Genomic DNA, 16,477 nt, shown 5'->3' with positions numbered 1-16,477 from the left:
CGCCTCCAGGCAGCATTAGCTACCACTGAGAGCCAGCTGTGCCCTCCTGTATCTCGCTCCTCTCATCTCTCCTCTCTTTAAAATCACACCTTTTACTACAATTTGGCAATTCGGAATATTCCAGACAATCTCTCTCTCTCTTTCTCTTTTTCTGTACAACATACAGAACAGCGAAAACTGTGGGCAGGATTCACGATTACGAGTTTTATTGCCTGCTTGCTGCAATCATACAATTCAGTCAAGTTCAAATGTGAATTTGCAGACAATCTGTGGCACTTTAACTTCAGTTCAGCTGTCAACCGTCCCGAGCTTCTCGTTGACACGTCCTCGGCCTTGTACTCGCAGGCTCATCAGGTGTTCTGCATGTTTTTAAATGTCTCTTACCTTCCCCCAGGCGTCCCAGCTGAGGCTCATCTGACCTCAGCTTTTATCCAGATGACCACATCCCTATCTCTGAAATAAATTTGATATTAAATGTGCAACGAGGCTGTTATACTGTGTTTCAGCTGCTCGATTCCACAGATTTAACCACCCTGTCTGTAACATCACAGTGGCCCTTTTGTGCTGTCTTGTCGCTGATTTGCAGGTTCTTTCTTGCAATCAGGCATCTCACACCTTTTTTTGTTGTTTAACGTCAATATATATAAATGAAATGAAGTATAAACCAAAACGCTTATGATTACAGTAAATATGATTATCACATTTTTCCCCCTCAGCAGGCGTGTGAATCTCCTGATTCTGCTCGTCTCGCTCAGTTTCCTGATCTGTGAGGGTGGAGAACTTTAGGAAAGTTCCTTCCTCAAAGTGTAGGAAGCGTTTAAAGGTCTTAACAAGTCTAGAATATGGTTCGGCATTGGGAAACCACCCTTCCCAGAATAGAGGTCGAGCTTGACACGCACCACGTCCTGCAGGGGTTAAAGAGTAAACTCTGGCGTCCTGCGAGCAGCCTCCTGTGTAACCAGAGCAGACAGTGTCACAGAAAACAATGGAGAGCTGCTTTGTTCACTCGGAAACAGAGAGCAGAGCGAGGGGATTATTTCTAAAATAGCTCTGTGTTTGTCTTAGACAGAGACTGGCCAATGTCACACTGCACTGAATCTGCTTCACACACACACACACACACACCGACACGCACACTTAACTCTTACACACATGTATGCACAGGATGAAGCCTTGAATACACACTTGTGAACATTCACACACATGGAAATACACGTGAGTACATCCTTATGAGCACACACACACCTACAGAAAGACATGCAGCCTGAAACACAGAAGTACCACTGTCACTTGGACACACACCCACACACACACACACACGCACACACTGTAGATTGCAGTAGAGGCTGACAGCATGAAAGAGATAACGCAGCACACACAGGAAGCTGCTTTAGTGTGTGTGTGTGTGTGTGTGTGTGTGTGTAGAAATATGTGAGTGATCTAAGACCAGGCATTAGTGTTTCTGATAAAGTGAGGGGCCTTAAGTGGTTTGAGGAAGGAGAGAGCCCCCACATGGGTGTGTGTGTGTTGGGGTTGGGGTCAGGTGCCTGGTGCGTTTGTGTGTATCTGCTTACTGTCTGCCTTGTCGCCACGGCGATGACATCATGGCACACGACCGCCGAACGACGGAAAGAATGCCTCCCGTCTTCTTTACCGACGGAGGGTGAGACAAGAGGTGGGACGATAGAGCGGGTGAAGAGGGAGAGATGAGAAATGCCGGGCGGGCGAGAGATGCTGGCAGTGAATAGGTGAGAGAGAGCGTGAAAGGAAGTGGGGAGAGAATATTAATGTAAACGGAAACTTATAACGATTCACACGCACACACTCACACACCAGTGGCACAGCTAGCAGGAGCAATTTGGGGTTCAGTATTTTGCCCGAGGACACTTCGACATGTAGACGTATACATTCAGCCAGGGATCAACCCGCCAACCAGCCGATGAGTGGGCAGCTGCTCTACGCTGCAGAAACTCTCACACACAAAGGGAAAAAAAAGGAATAAATTGGAGGAAATATTACTTAAAATGAGTAAGATTAAATGCTGACAGAACAGGAAAATTTCACTTACTGAGAGTAAAAATATCTAACCCACAGTTATCTTAGAGGAAGTGCAGCCAGACTAAAAACAAGTACAAAACAAACAAATTGTACTTTCAAGCATTAAGTTACTCAGAACCAGTAATAAAATCTCAGAAACAGGTTCAAATATCTTATTAAGATAACTAATGTATTAAGTGAAATAGCCCCTTAAAATCTGCCTTGTATGAAGATTTATCTTGTCAAACAAAAAACAATCACGTATCGCCCTGATTTAAGATATTTCATCTTACTTCGATTTCACATTGTGCGTCCTCTGAGCCACGGCCACCCTCACTCAACCTTAAGCATATCGTGCACAGACATTGTAGGAAAAACAATTTAATGGTGTTGGAATTGAACAACTAGACAGTGGGCAGATCCTGAAACATTGTGCAGAAGTTAACAATATGATAAAGCAGGAAATGCATCAACAAGAAACTTATTATAATAATTTTATTGTCTGGCTCACTTACTGTGATGTAAACAGCAGACTTCCCCTGTTCACTTTAATGTAATCTACCAGGAATGTGGCCTTGTACATTCGTGACTCCGCACTGCACTGCTGGGCGACGATGTCCGTGAAAAAAAAAAAGTTGGGCCAGGTTCAACAATTTTCAGAGCTCACACTTTTAGACCCCATCTGCGCCAAGACAGTGGTCTTATAAATGAGGAGGCTGCGTTTAGGTGATGCACGCTAACGTCAGATGCCGCGGCTGAACAGTCAAAGAGCAGAGTGACGCCTGAACAAACTTTAGCAACAGAAAATCCTGAGACAAATATGTTGCACCGCTGCAGCATATAAGACAAAAGATGTTGCTAAAATAGGGGAAATATGAGTATGTTAGACTTCTTTAACAAGCGTTATTCTTCGCTCGCTGTTAGTAGACCTTCCTTTATCCTACTGCGCTCTCCATATTGTTCCAGAAAGGAAAGACTTGAAAGGAAAGTTACAGATCTGAGGCTGCGTATCCACTGGGAACCTTTTTTCCTCACCGTGTTGGCTGCATTGCCTTTGTTACTTTCAACAGTAAGGATACATTGCCAGCTGAGCTGAGAGCGCGCTGTGTTTTTTAAGTGCCCTCTGACAGTGGAATTATCTAAAGATTTGGCGAAAGAGAGCCGCACTTGAAACGGATTTTAATGATCACATAGCAACAGCAGTAGCCACAACCAGCACTTGTCATAAGCACATGTTTAGCTCTGCAAGCTGAGAAGGCCAAGCAGAGAGTGTTTTAAGTGTGTGTGTGTGCGTGTGTGCGTTGCGATGAAGGGGGAACCATTGAGAGGCCCAGAATGAGACGAGTGCATCTGGAATAAATATCATTTTATCACCGAGGTTTATAAGTGCCATGTGCTGGCAGGTAACTCTCAGATATGGTATAAAACTGGACGCACTGTTAGCTTTAACAAGACTAATGTTCCATTAGCCTTTCTCTGCATGTGTGTGTGTGATTCAATACGTGCGTGGACCGCTGTTTATATGAAAACGACTGCGACAGTGTCCCGGTGTCTCACAATCGGGACTGAAAGGAATGATCTGATGGCGTAAAGGAAGGGATTGAGATGGTCAACACACTGATGAAGAGAAGGAGCATTTTGGATTCCACAAAAATGACCAGGGGTGTGTTGAAACAGACGTAAATTAAATATGTGTGATGTATAAATTAATACACCAGCAGACTGACAGCGACCAGACTTGCCCGGGGAATCGATCTCCATGTGCAGGCTTCAACTCCCTCAACCCTTGTTCCTGACGGGATTGCTGCAGTCCAGATGCATGATGGGACACTTGTACACTGACAGTGTGGTCAGTGAGGTTGACCAAAGAATCTGTGGGTCTTCGCACAGTCCAAACATGTAATCTGTCTTCATTTAGACACTCTCATCACTGCATTCCTCGCTTCACCGCCGCATCTGTATGTGTGTGTGTGTGTGTGTGTGTGTCCTCTTACAAAAAAATACGTTTGTAAGTCAGAAGCGAGATTGGGAGAGACGGTCGAAGAGGGAACACAGTTGTTCTTCCAAATGCAAATTTGAAACTGCGTGTGTGTTTGTGTGAGTGTGTGATTGTGTGTGGCCAATCGTTGAGCCCTGTGGGATTGTGGAAAAAAAAAAAACGTTGATTTAGATTCTCCCTGGAAACGGCCAGAATTCCGAGAATTCGGAGGCTTGGGTGTCCTCAGACGAGGCTCGGCCAGATCTGTGGCTGATGGGATGGATGGGATGCGGCTTGTTGCTTCCCGACCACATGGAATGCTATCTATCTGTCAGCCCGACGAACCGTCCAGGCCGGGGAAGGAAGAGACGGAGACAAGAGGGCTGGAAAGACAGAGACTAGAGAGTCGTACCTGTATGCAAACAGAGAGTGTGTGTATTCATGTAGTTAAATAAAGTTAAAGGGAGGCTAATTTGTGGACTGAAACACACCGCACCATCAGTACTTTGTTGGAAACCAGCGTCAAGCCACCACTTTTCCAATACACGCTCTGCTGAAGTGTCCATGTGCTTTTGCTTTCATTGGATTGACGACGGTATGGAGAGAAATAAGGGAGAAAGAGAGCAACACATGCCACAAAGGTCCCCACCATGAACAAACTGGAAACATTTTGATTGCATGGTATGCGTCATACTTGACCACCAGGAAGGCCCGGATTTTTGCAAAAATACGCCAATTTTATCCTCCTAAATCAGCGGTGCTCCAATTAAGAGGACTTCCCTCCACTTGTTGACATGCCATGGTTTCACCATAACATTAAAGCACACCCAAATTAGTACGTAGCCATGCGGATCGTTTTGGTTTTCTTTGTCCAGATTTCGAGATATCCATCCCGGGGATTTCTGTCTCCACCCAGATTACAAGGGAGGTGACTGGAATTTTTTCTGTGGCGCTCATAAAGTTGTAAAATGATATTTCAGAATATTTAACAGGAACATCTTGTGTCCTTGTTCCTCGTGATGATCCGCAGAGAATATGTTAAATGTAATTTTTCAGCGCTATGAGCACCACAAGCATAATTATGTTCACCTCCAGAGCTCTCCGCTATCTCAAAACAGTCGGTATGGCTCAATACTTCTACATGGAAATGAAAAATAGCTTTTAATAGTGTTGACTGAGCAAGAAAAAGCTGCATTCACCAGTGTCTTTTACGTTCCATCTGTGTCTTAAAAGTCCAGAAATTCAAGCAGTTAGCAGCAAGTCTGGCTTTAATTAAATCAAATAAGGTTATTCCTAGTATTGCTAACAAAATATATGCCTGTTTTCTGTACAGGCAAGAGGCGCTGCTGGCAGCCATAAGTGAGAAAGATGCCAACATCGCCCTGCTGGAGCTGTCCTCGTCCAAGAAGAAGAAAACCCAGGAAGAGGTGGCAGCTCTGAAGAGGGAGAAGGACAGTCTGGTTCATCAGCTCAAGCAGCAGGTAAGATCACTGCGCACACACCAAGACACATAGTCTGGTGTCCAAGTGGACACCGGGAAAGTTATTTAAATGAAAGTAAAAAGGGTGGAAAGGAGAAGAAAGGGAGCACAGGTGAGGTGGCAGTGATGAGAGGAGCGAGGAAAACAAGAGAGGCAGAGAGAAACTGAGCCCAGATGTGACCACAGTCCTCCGACCACCAAGGGTAAATTTAGGATTAACCTACTCCTCCCACACTCACCACACACGCACACACACACACACACACACACACAAACACACACATGGTTCAAATGTTCTGTAAATCACCGGTGACAACACTTTCATATGAATTTCTATTTATTTACATTTTCTGTCCGCAGATACACACACTAACACACAGAGCCTGACACGTCATTCCACTGGTATGGATGCACCTTCACACAGAGTTCAAGCACACAACTATGTACACACACACACACACACATGCACATACCGATATGTACACAGTCACCCAGGCCAAAAACAAGGATATAAACATGACCAAATGCCTCTGTGGTTCCACACAGAGGTCTATTCACACACTCAGAGACACACTCACACACAGTAAAGGTTCTCGTGGGTCTAGTGAATTAACCAACCCCTTAGTGGATGAGCCTACTGGGAGTTTGGTGGATTTCTTCTTCGCCGTCTTGTTTCTTCTCATCTTCTGTCCATATCAGTTCCTCTTCTTCATCTCTGCAACAACAGATGGTTCTCCTGGATCTCCATTATAGATCATTTAATACATAATAAGAAGGTCAGAGCTGTGGTGCTTAGCCTGAGATCACGGAGGTCTTTGTAATGAACTATTAGAAAAGGGCCCTACACACATCACATGTGCACCAGTTATCACATGCCTTCAGTTTCTTTATTTCTGCTTCCATGAGACGAACAGTCACGCACAAACATCACGATCGAGCAACGGATTGAAGGGCTTTGCATTAACTTGTATTTCCCCTGATTCACAAACTGCCGTTCAGCTGCTAATGGTGGAGCTGTCATCCTCAAACCAGCTCAGATAGATAAGACGTAACAATTCCCTTTTAGCAAAAGATTTCCAGTTATTGGCTATTGCCAAAAATCCACTTAATGGATAGAACGAGCTCAGAAGGATTGAGTGAGATAGATGTTGCATGCTTAGGAAAGATCATGTGCATGTGAGTGTCAGAAATAGCTGGAAGTGGTGTTTAAGAGAAAAAGCAGGGGGTGTTAGAGAGTGGCTGTGTCAAATGAAGTCATTATAACACGCATCACTCTCCTCTCTCTTCCTCCCTCATCCCTCCGTCTCTCTCCGTCCTATTTGAAGTCATTTATGACACCTCAGGGTCTCGAAGGTGGTTACTGACAACACAGAGACTCCACTGTCTGCTGCTGCTATGTGTGTGTGTGTGCGTGCGTGCAAGGGTGTGAGCGGTTTTACTCCCCCCTCGGTGTCTCTCTCTCTTTTTCTTTCTGTGGTGTCATAATTTTCAATCCCTCAGTGATGGATCGCAGCCGAGACTTCCTCAATATTCCCGTCTGTGTCTGTGTGTGTGTTTTTGTGTGTTTGCAGTGTAACCGTCCAGTGAGTTGAGGCTGGCGTGGTATTTTTAGCTCCTTCGCAGCGGCCTATGCACACACATTGCCGTTGATAACCTGCCTGACAGATGGACGGAGTTTGAAATTAGAAGCGAGTGTAAATCAGTGATGAAGTACATTCAGGTTGTGTAAGGTCTAATATGTTAGGTGTAAACAGAAAGTAGTTTTTTTTAGAGCTTCGCGATCGCTTTGTCGATCAGAGTCAGTATTTTTAGACTGGATGGGCACTTTGTGAGAGCACATATGCACACATGCGTTCTGGATTTGGTTTCAAAACACCAGCGAAACCTTATGGTGCAAAAGCCCAGAGCAGGGTACATTCAGAGGGATCAGATCAAAGTGTATAATCAGCCCGAGTCATTAAAATTCAGTTCTCGGGGAAAATAGAATCACCTTTCCTACAGGGACAAATATGTAATTCATTACAAGTATGAAAGAGAACAGAAGGCTCCATTTAGATTAACAGAGCGCAAGTACAGCGGGGCTGTTTGTCGTGCAATTATCATTTTTTGTACACCAAATGTTTTTTGCATTTTCAAGCAAAAATCTGCAAAATAGAAGCTGCTCACTTAAAACTTAGTATCAGACGTTTTTAGAGTATCAATGCAGTAATTTGTTAAAGTAGCATATGCTGTGCACTGTGCGCTAATCAAATGGCTAACAGTCAGTCAGGAGAGGCTGATAAATGGATGGATTCAAGAGAGAGAAATGCACATAAAACACACATAAAAACACACCTGAATGTGTGTGTGTGTGTGTGTGTGTCCCTGAAAGTGTTTCCTGCGTTTTACCCCCTGACCCCCAGCTGCAGTGCAGGCAGGAGGCTGTAGATCAAGGTGACCTCAGCTCTCGTCACTCTCCCTCTCCTCCCGTCTTTCTCACAGTCTCCTTCCTCTTCACTTTTATTCTCGTTTTTAGTTTCTTCAGCAGACAGAGAATAAAACCGTGAGAGCAAGAGAGAGAAGAGTGTGTGAAAGCGAAGGGAAGAGGGGGTGATAGTAATATTTTATGAAATGGAACCAGAGAAAGAGGAGGGGGGAAGGTGAGTGATATACCACCATCTGCCCCAGCAACAGACACATTTGGTTAACAGGTTTAGTGCTGGTGTATGTGTGGCCGTGGCCTTGGCCGTTGTTCCACACCTGTGTGGCTAAATCTCGCCTCTAATGTGGACTTTTTTAAGACTTTGGCTCTCGTGATGGCTTTGGATCCCTCTGTAAGATGATGATTTGGTATTTTCCAAGTTGCTGGTTAAGTGTTATTTTTTACCTCGCCCACAACAGTCTTAAATGATATTGCAGAAACACACACAAAAAAGAAAGCCTCAGAAAATGGACAGGGGACATTTAAAAAATTTAAACCTCCATGCTAAAACATAACCAGACACTGTAGTGAAAATAACACCCTCAGCCACTTTAGACCTCTGAAGCTTTGAGTCCTGTGAACGGATGAGTGTGTGATGGCTTTAATTTAGAAGTAACTGCAGTTGAAAAGGGATATTTCTGGTATTCAGGACAGAAGTCTCAATTAATTATCAGTTCGTCAGTGAGCCGGTTAGTTACAGACGATGTGATGTGCATGAAAGTCTGAAAACTTCAATACCGCAGTTTTCAGTGTTTCTTTTTCGGAGTCATGGGGACTTTATTCATTTGTCTCCCTCTTTACTCACTTAGCTGTTTGTTATTATTTGTTTGTGTCTGTCATGGCCTCTCCTTTTACTGTCAAAAGTGAAAAAATGTCTAATCTAATTTATTACCCCGTAGAGACGTAATCATTATGAAATAACTCCCCTCAGTGCTGAACTCAGACACTTTTCATTGTCATTTGTAATTTTCCACTTATCAACAACTTTCCCTTCTTGATGGAGAAACGGGGGGAGCGAGCTAATCTAATTCTTTACCACGATTAAATACTCCTCGTCCAACCATGACTCAGCAACTTTTCATTATTGATAATTGCATAGATATCAACAAAGGTTCTTCTTTCACCACTGGAGGGAAAGACGAAACAATAATCTAATCTAATATTCCCCAGAGCCTTATCGCGATGAAATTATTTCCTTCTGAGCATGACTCAGCAGTCCCCCCCCCACCCCCCCAAACTTCACTCGGTGTTCATTTGTTCCTCATTCTGTCCGTTGTCAGCAGGTTACAGCCGAGAGCCACAGGAAGGATAGATGGAGGGGAGAAGAGGAGGAAGGGAACAATGAGGGAGGAGGAGGAGGAGTGAAATAATGGTGTGATGATTAAATTAAGTGAGAAAGAGAGAGCTGGCACAGAAACAAGTGAGCTGAGGTCAGCATTCCTGACAATTAGAGAAAAGGGGAAGATGTAAAGAAAGGCCAGCGAGGAAAATGAGAGAGGAGACCGGGGAGGAGGAGGCGTTAATTTCTTCCTTTCCTTCAGTTTGTTCTCCTCTTACCTCATTCACCTTTTCTCACCCTGCTCTCTCCTTACGCCACTTTGCTCTTCGCTCACCTCTTCTGCTGTTTCTCCTATTGTTTCCCCTCCACCTCCTCCATTTTGTCTTCTCCAATTCATAGATTTGAGGTCAGTGTTTGGGGGTCAACAGGATTAAATATTAATAGAGGAAGAGAATAGAGAAAGACAGAAAGGAGAGAGATATTTTGTTCCAAAAGCTAGGTGAACTACTCTAGCTAGCGAGCTAACTGCTAACGTGCCTAGCAACCAGGACCTGACAGTCGAAACAGATCCCAGAGCTGCTTTCTGTTGTCTCTCTACTGTGTCATTTACACCCTCTCTGACATTTTGTCGGAGTTTGTCATTTCATTCAACAATGAGTTTCATTCGGGAGCTAACAAGCTTGCTAAATGCTTCTTAACTGTCTGTTAGTGAGCTTGTTAGCTTGTTCACGAAAGTTCGAAAAAGTGGTCAAAACACGTATGTGTACCCTCGGCTGTCAGATAACTGTCTGCTGTTTATACTCTGACACAGGAGGTTAGGTTCAATTGGATGATAACAGCTAAGTTAGCTCTATGTTAAGCTAACTTAGGTGGCTTAGCTTGCTCTTGGTGCAGTGGCACAAATTTTGCCCCTGCGAGCAAGTTCTACGTCATTCTTAAAGCTGGTGTATCCTGTTGAATTTAGTCTGAATATGATTGGAAAAAAGACATTTCTTCTGTTGGCTTCAGTTCTGGCTCTGAGTCCTCGTGGCATGCATGATTCAGGCATCAAGAAGATTGTTGAGACAAAAAAACTAACATGAAAACTACAAAGACAAAAGAAACCAGTGGAAAAAGACAGAACAACGAGAATAGGAGAAAGGAAAAGACATGGAAACAAGGACATGTTGCAGAGAGGAGGGAGGAAGAGAGTGGGAGAGAGAATTAGTCACGGATACAGGGGCATGTTAAGGAGCTCAAAAGTCAAGAGGGAGAGAAAGCAAGACAGGAAAAACATAAAATCCTGTGTCTGTGGAGAGAAAGAGACTTAGGATCACTGTAAAAACAAAAGTTCAGATTATGACAGAAAGAGGGACTAAGGAGCATATTGTTAGGAACGTTTTGTTACAGAACAGAGAGACTTAATCATTGAAAGTACTGTGTGTTAGAGGCCTGAAAGATAAAGACAGGAAGAAGGAAAAGGGAGGAATTTTGGGGGATTATTTAGATTCAGAAAGCTCTGAGATGAGGAGAAAGAAAGAAGGGGACAATGGCAGATACAGCGCGTTTGCAGAAGGGTAGCAGGGAGATTATATGTAGAAAAGCCATGTTGGAGACATCAGAGATCAAGCACACAGCTTATCCTCTTCAGCGTCACTCCTCATCTCACTCCTCCTTTGGTTGTTCTTTCTTTCTTTCCCCATCCCCAAGTCTTTCTTTTTCTGATATTAAGAGGAGCCGATTAATTTGTTCAGTCATTCTTCATTTATTATGTTTTCATGCTTCCATCACTAAAAGTGAATTCGTGGTCTTGGGTTTGAGGAGCGTCAACCCAGAAGTGCAGCACTGCACAGTTCTCAGTGTCCATGACAGTCAATGCAGTTGCAAAATCGGACCCATTTTGTTGCTGCCTTCAGCCCGGCTAGCTCAGTCGGTAGAGCATGAGACTCTTAATCTCAGGGTCGTGGGTTCGAGCCCCACGTTGGGCGCAGGAGTTTTGATCTTCTCTGTCCACTCATGAAATCACTTCCCCTTGGATGTGTTCCATATAATCTAATCTCATCATCTTGATCGAGAAATTAATGTTCTTGGGCTCAAGTAGAGTCAACCTAGAAGTGCAACCCACCACCATTCTCAGTGTTCTCAGTCCATAACAGTCAATGCAGTTGCGAAATTGGACCCATTATGTAGCAGAGTACAGCCCGGCTAGCTCAGTCGGTAGAGCATGAGACTCTTAATCTCAGGGTCGTGGGTTCGAGCCCCACGTTGGGCGTAGGAATTTTGATCTTCTCTGTCAACTCATGAAATCACTTTGCCTTTGGTGTTTTGGACTCATGATGGATGGACACAGATAGACTGAAATACGTTGACTTTGTCAGTGCCGCCTGAAGCCAGGACATCTGTGTTGTTGTTGGTTGCTGTTCACCCCATATAATCTAATCTAATCATCTTGATCTATAGATTTGTGGTCTTGGTTTTGCTGAGAGTCAACCTGGAAGTGAAGCCCTCCACCACTCTCAGTGATCCCAGTCCATAACAGTCAATGCAGTTGCGAAATCGGACCCATTGCATAGCAGTGTCCAGCCCGGCTAGCTCAGTCGGTAGAGCATGAGACTCTTAATCTCAGGGTCGTGGGTTCGAGCCCCACGTTGGGCGCAGGTATTTTGATCTTCTCTGTCAACTCATCAACTCACTTTCTCTTGGATTTGTTCGACCTGTAATGGACAGACACACATCTGAAATATGTCAATGCCACCTGAACCCAGGACTTCTATGTTGCTGTTCTAGCCCCATATGATCTGATCTAATCATTTTGATCTACAAATTAATGCTGCTGGTTTTGACCCAGAAGTGCAGCCCTCCACCATTCTCAGTGTTCTCAGTCTTTAAACATTTCCTCATGTTCTTATTGTATTTGTGCTAGAAACATTGTTCTCAGTTGAAAACATAAGCTGTGGAATAGAAAGTCCATAAATAATAGAAATGGTGGCAGTTTACATGCTTAAGGATGTTGTTGAGTGGAGAGGATGAGACAGACAGAGGCAAATAAACATCACTCCACAGCTGTCAGTGTGACCACAGGTGCAGTGGGGACTCCAGGTTCTGTACTTGTGTGGTTTCAAGATAAACTGTTTGCTTTCCATGTTTGTTTTAAATATATGTGTGTTTACTTTAAAGCTGTCTCTCGAAGATGAGGAAATGAATAATGTGTGTGTGCACGCCAGGGGAGGCTCTCTTCAACTTGACTTATGTACACACACAGACACACAAACACGCACACATTTATATGGTCCCACATACGTACTGAGTTCAGCACCACTATCTCCTGCTCTCACACACACACACACACACACACACACACACTGACACAAACGCAGTCTTTCATTTAGCTTTCAAACAAACACATATGAAAGTTGGCATTCACATATTTCTTTCGGTTTCTGTCAAACACACACACACACACACACACACACACACACACACACACAAAACCTCAGTCTGGCCTGCTTAAGCCCCTGTTCCTTGCGGGGCTCAGTGAGAGGCTAAGGGGATTTAGATTGTACAAGACTGACAGATTTAGACTGACTCCCTCCCTCGCGTTCTCCCTCTCACTCCCTCGCTCATTTCCAGGCCTACTGTAAAGCTTGAAGTGTAACTATAACATGTGAAACAGATGGAGCAGCAAGGGAGGAGGCGAGAGGACAGGAAAGGAAAGAAGTTAAGTTAAAGGACAGTAGGGAGCAGAGCAAAGAGATGAGAATGACGGAGCAAAGAAAGGAAGAGGAAACGGAAAAGACAAACGGACAAAAGTCAGATGTGTGTTTGTCATCAAAGTGTTCCTGTAAGTGTGTGTGTGTGTGTGCCTTGTGTGTATTGCACATGGAGCGATTTACAGATCTTTGTGTGTGTGCAGTCTAGTATTTGTCTTCATCTTTATGGATCTGTCCCCAAGTGGCAAGTTAGCAAGTTTCCTGCACACAACAGGTGGTACGTCAGGGTGTGTGTGTGTGTGTGTGTGTGTGTACATCTACGTGTACATGCATGCACAACCAATCTCATTTAAAACTCAGACACATGTGTATAGTTGGGAATCATCTCTTTCCATTTCCATTGCTGTCCACTCTTGACCTTCTCTGTCTCTATGACTTTTTCTCTCTGTCTCTCTCTCTCTCTCTCTCTCTCACACACACACACACACACACACACACACACACACACACACACTCGCACACACTCATGCACAAAGTGTGTGCTAGCGAAGGCAAAGCTCATGGCAGTCATCCAACACTCTCCTCTTTTCTTCCTCCCTGCAAATTAACTCCCGGAGGAATTCAAGGCTCGGCTTTTCCTCTTATCACACACACACACACACACACACACACACACACACGCTGCTTTGTGGCGTTTTCACTAACATGAATGTTATTTGCTGTTGCTGAATCGCATGCAGAATCATTTTTCTCCGCCTTTGGTGTGAGATATCAAAGAGATCTAACTGTTTGTGACTGTGTCTTCCTCTCTCTGTAGACTCAAAACAGAATGAAGCTGATGGCGGACAACTATGAGGACGACCACCTGAAGGTGTCGTCTCCAAACTCAGAGCAGCCCAACAATCACAAACCCTCCCCAGACCAGGTAAGACCTTCGACAGTCGTCTGGGTCCCAGCACCCACACTCCACAGAGGACTAAAATATGACTCTTATATGGATGGCAGCATGCTCTTAAAAAACGTTTTGAAAACGTCTTCCTTCTGTAATTTTCCTTAACAGTGAAATTCTACATTATTTGGGTGCATTTACTTATTTCTCTAGTTATTTAGATTTGTTTCAAACATTTCAAGCTCACATTTTTTCAAAAGTCCAACATTTCTGCGCTTACGATGTTTGTCTACAATTTTCTGCTTTGGCAAACTAACTTCCTGCTTTCTCCAAACTCACGCTGCGGTCGGACTGAACTAACCAATAGGACGACGAGGAGGGCATTTGGGCCTAGCGAATCACATGCCTTCTTTCTCTCTCTCGATGCGCCATTTTGTACAGAAGGGTGAGCGTCTTCTTTATCTGGATCCGATCGTGTTTGGATGTGCTCCTCGTTCGTCGTCCATCTTTCTTTCTTTCTTTTGTTCCTGTTGGTTTGTGATCTGGTGATTGTGACTCTGTCATCTTTCTTCGTTGGTTGTTTTATTTTTGTTTTACTCATTTCATCCACCCTTTCAATAACCATAACATTTTGCCCCTCTCTGAGTAATCTGGCTTCGGGTCAGTGAGGGACCACGATGAAGTCCGTTCATTACTTCAACACGAATACTTTGGAATCAGCTCTTGAATTATGTGCTTCAGTATCTCATCTCATCCTGGGATTTCAATTCATTTTCTTCTTCTGATGATCATTTCTTCCACTGTCTTCATTTTCTTTATTTTCATCCTCCTTCATTTTGTATGCGTGTGTTCTTATCTATCATTACTTCTCACCTTCCTTAATGTCTTTGATGATTTCTCTTGACACATTTTGTCTTCATCTTTCAATCCTAACCTATTTTCTATCATCTTTAGATCTTTTTGACTGATCCTCCCGTCGATCAGTGCGTCAGTTTCTCTTTCTTATTGGATGCTTCATGTGTCAGCCTTCATTTTTTATCGTCTTTCATGACACGATAATATAAAAATATGTATGAGGTGTAATGGATGACTTAAGAAAGCTGCTGTCCTGTCAAAATGCAAAGTAAAAAGTTGATTAATGATTAAAGGAAGCTTCTTTTGACCCTTCCCCTGCACTGTTTCTTAATTAGACAATGGGGGTTTCTCTTATTTGTAGGGACCAAAGGTCATTAATCACACATGCATGACAACCTTTAAGTCAAGCGAGACCAAAAAACTCCTTTTTAACACAAAGACAAATCCATTTTAACACATTTAATGTATACTAGTATGTAAATGTAGTGTAATAAAATACTTAGATTTTCTTGCTTTCCTAATGCATCTACATGTTTTTCTGAGTAATACAACATGTAAACATCAGTGGGTTTGTTTGGGATGTTATAAATTTGTGGAAGTGGCTTCAAGCTTTGAAACGATGTAGTGCTGAAAGTTAAGTTTGGCCTCACATTGTTAAAATTAGAAGTATTGGTTTGGTTCGCTGACAAGACAGTGGAGGCAGCACCACATATGAGTAGCACATGCTGCTTTTAGCGCAGCTCAGTTCCTCAAGTGGGATTTCCCATTGGGACGCTCAAAGCCCAAAGGTTCACGAACGGATCTAAGTTTGACCCTAGTTATTAATTAGCGGTAGCACCTCCCTGCTGAGAGAGGCAGGCCGGCCAGCAGGCACACAGCTGACAGTCTCTTTCTCTTTCCGTCTTCCTGAGTAGTCGCGCACACACGTACAGTAAAGACACACTTCTCCTCGGTGTGTAAGGCGGGTAATTCGCCATAGCGCATTGCATCAGAACAGTGAGCGATTGTGTCTCTTTCAATAAGGGAATTCCGCACTACGGCAGGAGAATGAAATGCTTCAGAAACAGCTGTGGCAGAGAAACACAGGAGAGCACTCTGAACACACACCGAGCATTGTTGAGGACGTTTTTATGGCGTTTTGAATTTTTAATGGACTTTGGTGGTATTAGATGCATCAGTGAGAAAAGACAGAGAAGAGGTGTAAATGTTTATTTCTCTAAAAGAGTTCCGTGTTTTGGTCGGGGAGTATTTTAAAATGAATAACGACCTGTTTTTCTCAGAGCTAAACAGGAGCTCACACAGTTGATCCGATCTGTTGATGAAAGTCCACTGATGGTAGCTACACTGAAGGTAACATTAAATTTTTACTTGACACGCTGATGCTGGTTAAATTATTGATCTTTTTAATATTAGTCAAGTTAGTTATTCATAACTTACCTGACAGAATACAATTAGAGGACTGGAGGAACATTCTCTCTCGTGTGCTTAATATTTTAGTGCAACAAGGTGCTTTTGAGGGGGAAAAGCCTGCTTGTGGACACATGGCCAAAAAGAATAAATGCTTGACATGTTGGTTAAACTGCATCCAGGTTCCTCACCCAACAACAGTTCGACCAATGAAAGGCCTTAAAGGGGAACTGATAATTTTGCTAATAAGCGATCGCATATTTGTCGGGGCTGAAGACACGAGTTTGAAAACAAAGAAATTCTGGGTGTGTGGAGTTTTGGCTAAGAAGAATTCAGGCCCATACAGCTACAGTCAGTGTAGTGTAGCAGCTGGAAATGAACTGCCTTGCTTAAGGGCTCCGC

At 43.6% G+C, this 16,477-nt stretch overlaps 1 protein-coding gene and 3 non-coding genes across 11 annotated transcripts in view; all 4 read left to right on the top strand.

Moving 5' to 3' along the window:
• Nucleotides 1-16,477, top strand: part of LOC143314759 (ELKS/Rab6-interacting/CAST family member 1-like) — a 112,078-nt gene that overhangs the window by 76,465 nt on the left and 19,136 nt on the right. For 4 of the 8 annotated variants that reach the window (XR_013075826.1, XR_013075825.1, XR_013075824.1 and 1 more), the window contains 3 exons: nucleotides 5,349-5,496; nucleotides 13,742-13,849; nucleotides 14,181-14,258. Coding sequence is in view for 4 of the 8 variants with exons in the window: in XM_076721887.1 (XP_076578002.1) it covers nucleotides 5,349-5,496; nucleotides 13,742-13,849 (256 nt within the window). In the remaining 4 variants the exon portion in view is untranslated. The remainder of the gene's footprint in view (nucleotides 1-5,348; nucleotides 5,497-13,741; nucleotides 13,850-14,180; nucleotides 14,259-16,477) is intronic. The other 4 variants (XM_076721887.1, XM_076721885.1, XM_076721884.1 and 1 more) reach the window with 1 other exon arrangement.
• Nucleotides 11,130-11,202, top strand: trnak-cuu (transfer RNA lysine (anticodon CUU)). Its single transcript has one exon. It is a non-coding gene; the product is annotated as a tRNA-Lys (tRNA).
• On the top strand, nucleotides 11,414-11,486 carry trnak-cuu (transfer RNA lysine (anticodon CUU)). Its single transcript has one exon. It is a non-coding gene; the product is annotated as a tRNA-Lys (tRNA).
• On the top strand, nucleotides 11,797-11,869 carry trnak-cuu (transfer RNA lysine (anticodon CUU)). The gene has a single exon. It is a non-coding gene; the product is annotated as a tRNA-Lys (tRNA).

This window comes from Chaetodon auriga, chromosome 22 (assembly GCF_051107435.1).
Source record: "Chaetodon auriga isolate fChaAug3 chromosome 22, fChaAug3.hap1, whole genome shotgun sequence".
In the NCBI taxonomy this organism is placed as follows: Eukaryota; Metazoa; Chordata; class Actinopteri; order Chaetodontiformes; family Chaetodontidae; genus Chaetodon; species Chaetodon auriga.
The sequence above is the reverse complement of the archived record's forward strand: the minus strand, read 5'-3'. Positions and strand labels throughout refer to the sequence as shown.